Source organism: Varanus komodoensis, unplaced genomic scaffold (genome assembly GCF_004798865.1).
Source record: "Varanus komodoensis strain SLA01 unplaced genomic scaffold, ASM479886v1 scaffold63, whole genome shotgun sequence".
In the NCBI taxonomy this organism is placed as follows: domain Eukaryota; kingdom Metazoa; phylum Chordata; class Lepidosauria; order Squamata; family Varanidae; genus Varanus; species Varanus komodoensis.
The window spans coordinates 1-11,179 of record NW_025336259.1 but is presented as its reverse complement, the minus strand read 5'-3'; the positions used below and the strand labels follow the sequence as shown (position 1 = coordinate 11,179).

At 60.3% G+C, this 11,179-nt stretch overlaps 1 protein-coding gene across 1 annotated transcript in view; it reads right to left on the bottom strand.

Annotated features, from left to right (window-relative positions):
- RNF169 (ring finger protein 169) overlaps positions 1-10,633 on the bottom strand; it is a 30,846-nt gene extending 20,213 nt beyond the window's left edge. Inside the window, exon 1 of the mRNA XM_044450135.1 lies at positions 9,229-10,633. Within this exon, the coding sequence (XP_044306070.1) occupies positions 9,229-10,633 (1,405 nt within the window). The remainder of the gene's footprint in view (positions 1-9,228) is intronic.
- Positions 10,634-11,179: the final 546 nt, after the last annotated feature.

Sequence of the window (11,179 nt, the reverse complement as noted above, 5' to 3'; positions counted from 1 at the left end):
CCGCCGACCGCGGCCCCGTCGCAGCAGCGGCGCCGCCCCCGCCGAGCCCGCGGCCCGGACGCCGCCGAGCCCCGCCGCCGCCGCCATTTTCCTTCGGCGAGACGGGGGCGAGCGGGCGAGCCGCGGCCACGCCCCTCGTCCATATTCATGAGCCGCCCCGCCCCCCGCCGGGCGGGGGAGCCCCGTGCCGCGCGCGCGAAGGGGCGGCGCGGCCCTCGGGGCGGCCCGTCCCCCGGCCCAGTGCCCCTTTGCTCGGGCCGCGAGGAAGCGCCTCCGATGCCCGGCCTGCCTGCGCGTCGCCGCAGCCTGACGCGCTGCCTCCGTGCCTGCGCTGGCCGAGCGAGGAGCGAGCCCGGTCTTCCCTTGCGGCGGCCTCGGAGGGGCTCCTGGGGGGGGCACCGCGTCCCCGCAGCCTCCCCTCCTCGAGGCCGGACAGGCCCGGTCCCCCCAGCCTCCTCGCGGGGCAGCGCTTCCCAGCCCTGCACCACGTGTGTTGCCCTCCTCTCCTTCCTGGCCCTTCCTCAAGTCTCGGTGCCCAGGCCTGGCCGCGGGCGTCCAGGTGAGCCCTGACGAGCGAGGAGTGCAGAGGAACTGCTGCTTCTCGTGGTTTGGAAGTAGCACTTCTGCTGATGCCCCCCAAGACAGCATGTGCCCCTTTGGCGGCTGCATCGCACGGTTGGCTCATGCTTAGCCTCTCGGTCACTCCGAGATCTTCTTCTCCTCCAGTTCCGCTGAGCCACCTGTTCCCCATCCTGTAGCGATGCCTTTGGTTCCTTTTCCTAGCGGAGGCCTTGTCCCTCGTCCCTCTTGAATCTCCTCCTGTCGCTTTCAGCCCAGTGTCCAAGCTGATCAGGATCGCCCTGCACCTTCATTCCGTCTTCTAGGCTGTTTGCCATTCCGCCCCGTTTTGTATCGTCTGCACATTTGATTCTCTTTCCTTGCACTTCTTCATCTAAATCATTATTAAAGGCATTGAAGAGCACCGGGCCCAGGACTGAACCCTGCGACACCCCAGTAGTTAGTTACCTCCATCCAGTTTGAGAAGATGCCGTTGATGAGCACTCTGTGTGTCCGATTTAGCAGCCAATTTTGGATCCACCTAACAGTTTTTCCATCTAGTCCAGTTTTTGCTAATTTGCTCATCAGAATGTCGTGTGACAGTATGTCCAAAGCTTTGCTAAAGTCTAGGTAGGTAGATGATGTCGACAGTGTTCCCTCTGTCCGTTTGGGAGGTTACCCAGTCAAAAAATGAGTTTAAATTAGTCTGACCGGATTTATTTTTGATAAATCCATATTGGTTTCTACTGTGTACTGCATTTCCTTCAAAATGCTTGCAGACTGATTTTTTAATAATTTGCTCCAGAGCTTTTCCAGGGATTGATGTCAGACTAACTGGCCTGTAGTTCCCAGGTTCATCTCCCCCCCCCTTTTTTTTTTGAAGATCAGGACAGCATTACTCCTCCAGTCATTTGGCACTTCTGTTTTCCAAGATTTATCGAAGATAATGGCCCATGGTTCCAAGAGTTCCTCCACGAGCTCTTTTATGATTCTGGGATGGAGTTCATTGGGCCCTGGCGATTGGAACGTGTTTATTTTATCTAGGTTTTCCCTGACCATTGGTCTTTGTACTTCCTCTTGCTTGCGGATTTCCTTGTGGGAGAAGACCAGGGCCAGGGCGACTTCTTTTATATTGTTATTTATTATTGTTAATTTTATATTGTTATTTTTGTATTTTATTGTGTTGTGAGCCGCCCCGAGGCTTCGGCAAGGGGCGGCATAGAAATGTTTTAATAAATGAATAAATAAATAGTACGGAGGTGAAGAAGGAACTGAGCGCCTCTGCCTTTCCTTGCTGCCTGTTACCACTCCGCCGTGCACTTTACAGAGCTGGACACCCTTCCCTTCGGTCTTTCGTTCTGGACATCTCTGAAGAAGGCTTTCTTGCTGCTCTTCGCATCCCTTGCTATTCTCAGTCCATTTCCTGCTTTAGCCTTCCTGGCGCCTTCCTGGCGACTCCTTGCTATTCGTTTATCCTCTTCCTTCGTAGCCTGGCCCGGCTTCCACTTCCTGTAGATGCTCTTTTTTCCCTTTCAGGCTGTCATGTAACGTTTGTGGGCTTCCTCTGTTGTCTTCTACACTTTTTTCTTGTTGGAATTGTTCATGGTTGTGCTTGGAGAATCCCCTTTTTCAAGATTTCCCACAGCAATGAACTGTGGAAGTTGTCAGCAATGAACATCATGAATCCCTTGTTTGGCAGAAATTGCTGGAGGGACTCTTCTGTATGCCAGCACCCTGCCTCTGATCCTGGAGAACATATGTAGCCATGAGGACTAGTAGCTGCTATAGCCTTATCCTTCATGCTAATTTATCTAATACCTTTTAAGGCCACCCAAGCTGGTGGCTTTCAGTGCGGTTTATGGCAATCATTTCAGTGGTTAGTGCTGTGTGGTCAGAAGGACTTGCTCTTACCATCCTGAATCGTCCCTCTCTCGGCTGGCTGGGTTCTGGTCTTGTGAGAGAGGGCTGCTTCTTCACACCGCGAGCAATTGCACACAGGTCCCTTGGCCCTCCTTTTTTCCTGAGCTCAGAGCCTCCAAACCTTTCGCCAGAGGGGACTTGCCCTCGATCAGGAGTAGCCTCTTTTCCTGCATCTCTTCCAACCCTACGGTATTGTTGAGCTGCAGCGATCAGAACTGGACAGTTTTCCTGGCGTCAGCACCGTCGATGGGCGAGTGCTGACGTCATGACACGAGCAGCGTTATTTTGGGTTCCTCTCCCACATAGATTTCCAGAGCTGCCCCCCCCCCCCCGGCGGGTGTCCCCCCCCCCTCTTTCGGCCGGTTTGCAGGGGATGCCGTATGAGGCGAGACTGAGGGAACTGGGTCTCAGCCTGGAGGAGACTCAGAGGGGATCTGTTGGCGACATGCAGGTATGTGAGGGGGTGTCACACGGAGGTGGGCAGAGACCTGTTCTCCCCTAAAGAGGAAGGCAGGACGTGCTTCAACGGAACAAAGCTCAGGGAACCAAGGTTCCATTTGGATGCCAGGAAGCACTTCCTGGCAGTCAGGACCCCAAGGGTGTGGAAGGGGCTTCCACGGAGGTGGTTGAGGCCCCACTGGTGAGGGTGTTCAAGGACAGGCTGGACGTCCACATGGTGGGCATGTTGCGAGCGGAGCCGGCTGGAGCCCGGGGTCAGACTAGATGGCCCGGGAGACCCCTTCTGGCTCGCTCTGCTGCTCTGTTTCGTGATCAGACACTGCCAGCTCAAACACCACCGGAATACATGAAACGCTCGGACTTGCCACTTCACATTTCCCTCCGCTGAACTACGCTCGCCCATTTCACACCCATTTCCCCTAAACTGGCTTTGCCTGTAACTGTTGTAAATTCTTTGCTGGGTGCCGCTCAGCTCAAGTCTGGGTAGTCTCGAGACCAGTTAAGGCGGGCCAGTCCCAGTACAGGAGGGCACCGCGCTGATCGAACCTCTCCACTCCTCCTCTTCGCCTTCATCATTTAGCTGGTTGTTAAGAGGGAGACGTCCCCCCGTGGCTGCTCTGTTTGCCCAGGAGTCCTCGCCGAAGAGCCTCGTCAAAACTGTTTTGAATGCCCAGGCGCGTGGTGTCTGTTGGAGCAGCGCTCTCCGCTCCTTTTCTCTTGATATACTGAAGAGTTCTTTAAATTTGGCCTTAATAGTTTTTCATAACATGCTCCTCAGGGATCCTTCTTTCGTTCCTTATGGTCTGATGCAAGCTTAGTGTGATGAATTCATTTTCTCTCCCTCTGATTCTCCTGGTGTGGCGACAACTTCCATTTTCTGAAGGGAAGCTTTTCCTGCCTCCCGCGCTGCAGACCTCTTAGCTCTGTGCTACCTTTCTTGAACTACAATAGAAACTCAAGCTGAGTTTCTCTTATTCTGGTTTTGAGTAACACCCAACATTTGAGAGCCTTGACCCTCATGACTTTCCCTTGTCCTTTCTTTAGGGCCTCTCATTTTGTAAAAAACCCTCCCTCCTTGAAGTCAGATATGACTGTGTGGGACTCTCTAGACATTTGCCGCTTCAGTGCCAAATGCCTTTAATATCACCCGGGTCCCATTCCCAACTGGCTTGATCACACACGCGCGCGCACACACACACACACACTGAGCACTGGATCCCGGGCACCACTTAGAATTAGGTGCAAGCTTCCATCAGCACCAGATGAGGGAGAGGCACAATTGTTTGGGGCATGGCAAAAGGTGTGGGGGGGAGGGTGCCCCCCGAAGCCCCTGCTGTGCGGTTCCTTCTCCCCCTGCCCCAAGTTAGAAGGACCCCTTTCCGAAACAACAGCAGGTCACCCCACGTGCAATGCCCAGCATGTGTGGATTGCCCAGTGGGTCGAAAGGAGCTCCAGCATGCTGCGTGTCCCCCTGGCCGTTCCTGCTGCCTCTGCCACGATGTTCGGGGCACGGGTGAGGAGGGATGGCCCGTGGGGACCAGCTGCTCCTCGCGGGTGGCCAGGGGACCGTGGGCCAGGATGCCCCAGCGCTCTGCTGGGGCCGGAAGGAGGCTGGGGCTGGATGCCACTTTCAAGCCCCTGGCTCGCAACGAGCGCCACCACCCCGGAACGAAGCCCCGCGGAAGCCCGTCTGAGCCACGAGGTCCGGAAGGCCTTGCTCGGAGCACGACCGGCCCGGTCCCTTCCGAAGGGGCTGCTTGGGGGCGAGCCGCCTCCTTTCTACAGGCCTCTCACTTCGCTGGCTTGTATTGGGGGACATGACTGGCAGGTTATAAAAGCGTCTGCACATTGGCTGTGATTTTGCAGTTGGCGGTGAGAAGCGCTGCTCGGCCGCATGGTGTCGTAAGTCACTGCAGGGGTCCTGGGTGATTGGTCAATAAAAATGCTGAGCTTCAAGGCGAAAGGGGTCGTTCCTGACGGAACCTGGTTATCCCTCTTGCGGCTGCCATCGTATGTCAGTCAGAGGTGAAATGAGCTGTAGGAAAGCCACCAGCTGCTGCCAAGATCAGCGCTCAAGATTTACTCTTTTTCTGTATTTCCCAAGCCCCTCCGGCGGATCACTGTCGGAAGCAGGAGGCTGGGTTCATGGACCTGCGCTCCAAGTGGCCAGGGCTTTTCCTCGCGAGCCTGCTTCAGCTCTCTCAAGAAAGAAAAGGAGGGAACTGTAAGATGCAAAGAAGATGGAATGCATGGTTAACGCACAGAGCATCTTTTCGGAAGGAAGGAAGGAACGAAAGAAAGAAAAAGAAAGAAAGAAAGAAAGAAAGAAAGGACGGAAGGAAGGAAGGAAGGGGCAACTCCTGCAAGGTTTCCATGTGTGGAGAAAGGCTTCCCTTCAGGAGCTGCCAGTGCCAGAACATCATCCAGGCGTCGGTCCACCACGGGATGGGCGCTCGCTGTGCCCCTTTCCTATGGAACCCGTGCAAACGGCCGTTCTCCGGAGGGATCGGGTGGGATCCGTCTCCATATGGGCTTGGAATCGCACTGCTCCAGCTCTCCCTCTTCCTGCAGAAGGGAAGCCCCGTGATTTGGCAGGAGATGCTCCTCGCCCCGTCCTGCACACAAGGTGCAGCTGTGCTGCCGCTCAGCAGGGCGCTCGTCCGCGGCCACTGGAGTCGGCTCCTGACCGGGAGGGCAGCTGGCCCGCTGGGAAATGCGCCTGGCCTGCCTGAAAGGGGGTTCTCCGACCCGCATGCGCATTCCCAACTCTGGGTGCTTCCCTCCTTCCCGGGCCCTCCTCGCTCAGATGTCCCTCCGGCTTCTCTGTGTGGCTCTCACGGCTCCCTCCCTCTTCAGGCCCAAGACCCGAAAGGCCTGCAGAGAGAAAAATATTCCAAGTAAATACCAGAGAGAAACTGGGATTGTGGAATGAAAAGATAAACCTCTCGGATGCGGACTGCTGACAAATGATGGGTTGCGCCTCTCAACGTGCAGAAACCAAGTCCTTGGCCACCAAATGCAGAAGCTCAACAGGAGGGCTTCAAACTGCATCGCACACGGTGGGAAGACGCTCGGCAGGGCGCTGCTGACCAGAATGGAATAAGCCCCACAGCAGAGAAAACACCTCGAAGAAGAGCTGCGAGGAACATTCCAAAATCCCAGGAAGAAAACCAGGCTGCAATCCATGATGTTTCTACGCATTGCTCCGGCCACAGCCTTAGCAGGCTCGGAAAACTGGCTCCGCGACCCCTTTGCAATGTTCAGCTCCGAGAAGGCACAGAGCCCGTTGCAAGTTGCTCCCCATCCTGCAATTCCCTCGACTCCAAAGGGAAAAAATGCTTGCTGACTTTGTTACTGATGGGATCCGTGCTTCTAAAGTGGCTTTAGCTCAGAGACGGCCTGAGTGAATTCTTCCATAAGCTGAATGTTCTGAAACTATGGGGAAAATAAAAGCACGCTATTATTTCTGCCGTTGCTCTTTCTGCCTTCCATAATCTATTGCAGTGTTTATTTTTCGTCGTCGTGTGTATTTGATACTGTGGTTTCGTTGCATTCACATGGAGACGCACCCCGTGGGATCCTTCACGAGGACGGCTGCTTGCAACAGGTTCCATAGGAAAGGGCGGCCAGAGCTGGTCCTGCGATGCTGGATGGAGGCCTGGGTAACCTTCTCAGCAAGGTGATGGGAAATGGGAACGTCAGCTTCTATCTGGCTGTTCGTTGCCCCGCTCGCCCTGCTGCCAGGAGGCGCCTGACGGAAAGCGGAGGGCTGCTCACGATTCTCTCAGGGGCCCATGCGGCGTCTCCAGCCACAGGACCAAGAGCTCCCGGGACTGCCTCTGAAGAAGAGGAGGCTGCACCGTCACTGGGGCCTCCCAGCCCGCATCAAGCGTCCTCTTGGGGCCTTCATGCAAGGTGCCCCCCCCCACCCCGGAGCCCACCTGCCTTCCACAAGACTGGGATCCACATCCAAGCCCTGCAGAAAACAACGAAAGGGGAAGACCCTCCACCGGGGGGAGGGGGATGCAGAGAAGTCCCACGGAAGCCAATATTATTTATGTATTATTTTCGCAGATGCTCTTGGGATGCAACTCCCATCAGCCCCAAAAGCATGGCTTCTGCTCCGGATGGTCCCTGGCATCACCTGGGGACCACAGCTGGGAAAGGCTGGTGTAGTGGTTAGAGCCAACAGATGGGGGCTGAAGAAGCCCAGATTCGAATTCCCTGTCCGCCATGCAATCCACTGGGTGGCCTTGGGCTGTTCCCCCTCCCTCCGCTTAGCCCACCTCGCAGGGTTGCTGTGAGGATACGGTGGGCGGGATGAGCCCCGGGACCCCTTGAATTCCCGGCTAGAGCTGGGCCTGGAACGCAGCGCAGGTCGTTGTGGCTGGATCCGGGCCGCTGCGTCCAGGGACAGATCCGAGGGCTGCAGGCCTGGGAGTGGGGGGGCTCCTCCTGCTTCCCGGGACTCCCCCTCAGCTCAGCCCCCCCACTCCGCAGCGACCTCCGGCCGCCCTTGCCGCCACGCCTGGCACGGCCGTTCCCCGAATCGCGCCGGACGGGGCCCGGTCTGCCCGGGCCTGACGCGCCCCGGCTTCCCCGCGCCTCTGCTGCCACCGCGCGGACATGCCTGGCGCAGCACCTCACCCTCCCGCCCGGGCGCTTGCTTGCTTGCTTGCTTGCTTGCTTGCTTGATTGGTGATGGATTGATGGATTGGAGTATTGGCCTCGCGGCGCCCTGGGCAGGTTACAGGCAATGACCCCATATAAAAGACTGCATGAAACATTAGAAGCACGCTATTAAATACTTAATCAAATAACAATAGCTCACACCTGTGTCGCATCTTAACTGGACCTACAGTGACATGAAAGGCACAATCACACTCCCTGATACCATCTTTACAACCAGACTAACAATGAACATACCAGTGGGGAAAGAGGTTCTTGGCCCAGTGTCACAAAGAATATAAAGAGGGTGGCAGGCGAACCTCTCCTGCCCCCTGGTCGAGGCCTCGGCCCACTTGGGATCTCCACGGGGCCACAACCGGATCGCCTGAGTTCCCATCCTGCTGCTTGCCTATGGGGCGGAGGGCGCCAGGTTGGGGAAGTCTGCACTAGATCGAAGCGCCGGGCTGGGCTGTGAGGAAGACGCCGTTTTGCAGGAGATGCTCCCGGAGGCTGCCTCCTGGGTCGCCTCTGGGAGCAGACACCGGGCGGCTCAGGGAGGCCCATCAGCGCTGCTGGCAGGGAGAGGCGTCTCCCCAGGAGGGCAAATGGGCGGATTTGGAGCCCTCAGAGGAGCCTGTTCCACAGCACCGATTCCCGCTCCCCCGGCACCCTTCCTTTCTGTGCAGGAGGGGTTCTCCGCCCCAAAGCCAGAAGGGGCTTGGCCGGGGCCTCTGCATCACACTGTTCTCCTTCAGTGCTAAAGGCCCCGGTGAGCCACCCGGTGTCTGTCTCTGGAGGGGCCCAGGAGGGCAGCCGCTGGGAGCATCTCCTGCAGGCCAGCCCAGTGGCTTCGATCCAGCACTGGCTTCCCCGACCTGGTGCCCTCCGCCCTCTGCCCGTGGAGCAGGACCCGGAATGACGCAGTCCCGCTGTTGTCCCCATCAGCGTGGTTGTCATCGTCTGGTGGCAGGAGGGAAGGGGCTCTTCGTGGACAGTGAAAGGAAGGGAAGCGGCGGAGAGCTGGGGGGAAGGACGAGGCGGTGCAGGCACGAGCCGGGGAGCAGAGGCCCCCCAAGGGCGCATCCAGCTGGCAGGGGAGCCTTCGCGGGTCGTGGCAGGAGCCCGACGGTGAGAAGTCGCTAGCAGCCCCCCTGCCCTCCGCGAGGGGCTTCCTGAGAGCATAGCAGAGCAGCTGAGAGGCATGGGGAGGGGCGAGTCTTCGCCGGCTGCCTGACCGGGCTACCGAGTCTGGCAGAGCAGACGTGCCTGCGCTTGCCACGCTCTGATAGCACGCAGACTTGGGAATGCGCATGCGGGTCGGAGAACCCCCTTTCAGGCAGGCCAGGAGCATTTCCCAGCGGGCCAGCTGCCCTCCAGGTCGGGAGCCGACTCCAGTGGCCGCGGACGAGCGCCCTGCTGAGCGGCAGCACAGCTGCACCTTGTGCGCAGGACGGGGCGAGGAGCATCTCCTGCCAAATCACGGGGCTTCCCTTCTGCAGGAAGAGGGAGAGCTGGAGCACGGGTCGGCAGTGCGATTCCAAGCCCGTATGGAGACGGATCCCACCCGATCCCTCCGGAGAACGGCCGTTTGCGCGGGTTCCATAGGAAAGGGGCACAACCCACGGCTCTGCCCCCAGGTCACCAGCCCCTCCCGCAGGTGCAGCCTCCTCTCCAGGTTCGCCCCGATGATGGCCGCTCCTTCCGCGCCGAGAAGCCCCTCGTCGGACCCGGAGGCCTCACCTCCCCTCGGCACCCGAGCCAGGAGGGCTCCCCTGGCAGCAGGAGGGGCCGTGGGGGGAGCCTTCGGGCCCCCTGGGGCGGGCTGGGCGGCAGGCCGGTGGCCGCGTGGCTGGGGGGCCCCCTCGCCCGTCTTCAGGCGCCGCTTGAGGCTGCCAAGGGCCGCTCGGGCCTTCCGAAGGGAGGCTGGCACTGCTCTCCGCGGCCCTTGGGTGATGGGGAAGGGGAGGCCGAGCGTCCCGATCTCCCCTCCTCTCCCCTCGCTCCCCAGGGCACCCCCTCGCCGCCGTTCGTGCCCTGCAGCCGATCGCAGGGAGGGTCCGGGCCCTTCCCGGGGCCGTGGCGGCAAACAGCTCTTGCGCTGGCACTCAACCATCTGGAGCTGCGTCCTGCCAGCCCGCGGCGGACTCTTGCTGGCCGCGGCTTCGGGTCTGCCTCCCGGGGGCCCCGGGGGCCTCCCCAGCAGGGGCTCCTTGGAAGAAGAGAGAGCCCCCGGACCCTGCGTGCCGCGGCCTTCGCTCCGACGCCACGTCCCCACGGATTGCTGCAGAGGCCCCTTCTGCGGGAGGCTCCTCCGGGGCGCCTCTGTCCTGGCCTCCCAGCCGCCACTCGTCCCCCGGACTGTGGCAGGACGCCTGGCTTTGGTGGCCGGGCAGGGTGATGGCTCCTCCGTGTCCAGCCGGGACGTCGTTCCCCCACTTTGGCTGATGTTGGGGGGCAGCTCTGACTGGTCTCTGGGGGGATCCTCTGAGCCTGCGCCTGCTCCTCCTGATGCTTCCCCTGGGCATCCTCCATGCGGAGGAGCGGCTGCCCCTCCCCATCTCGACAAGGGGATGCGGGTGAGGGCCCGGATGGACAGGGCAGGGGCCAGGGCGTCTCCCCTGCTGGCTCTCCACTTTCCCCAGGGGGTCCATGGCCTCAGCCTGGGCTTGTGCAGGAGACGCCTCCTGGGCTCAGCATCCGGCCACTGAGCCTGCTCCCCCAGGTCTCCGAGGCTCTCGGCCGCAGCCTCTTCCTGCTCCTCCCCTTCTTCTGTTCCGCCGCCTCTTCCAGGGCCTCTCCGCTCTCCTCTCTGGCCTGGGACTCCCCTGAGGCCCGCTGGGGGGACGCGCACCGGTGGAGCTCCTTGCAATGGGGTCCGAACGGGGCGAAGTCGTGCCGGGACTGGAGCACCAGGGCGGGTGGGCCGCAGGCGTGCTGGATCCGCTTGCGCCTGATGTGGAATTCCAGGAGCCGGACGCTGCTCCCTCCGAACCAGGGCGGAGAGGCGGCTGCTCCTGAGGCGCTCCATGCCAGTCTGTGGGCCGAGCCGGAGCGCACCTGTGGAGGGACGGCTGGATCCGCTGCGGGGGCCCCACTCGGACTCCGCAGCCCGGCCCCTCACGTGGGATGCCAGGTGATGCTGGGCATCCGCACCCAGGAAGGGGAGGGGCTGGGGGGCACCGCCACATCCACCGAGGCCCGTGGCGGCTGCGCAGCTCGCTCTGCTTCGCCCCGGCTGCTCGGCGTCCCGGGGGGAGCGCACAGGGGTGCTCCCACTGCCAGCGCCTTGGGCACGGCTGGGCACACGGGGGAGGCCTGGGGGACTTGGGCAGGCGTGGAGCTTCTGCGGGGTCTCTGGACGAGTGCTGGGAAGCCCCGCCTGGGTCGGACCACCTTCCTCTCGATGGGATGCTCACGACGGTCTCCATCAGCCCCTGGGGAAGAGGTGTGCGAGCGTCAGTGCCGCCCTCCTCCTCCTCCTCCTCCTCCTCGGGGCAGTCCGTCTCCCGCTGGCCCGTCTGCCTTGCCAGGTAGCAGAGCAGGGCCAGCTGGCGTACAAGGCACCCTTCCCAAA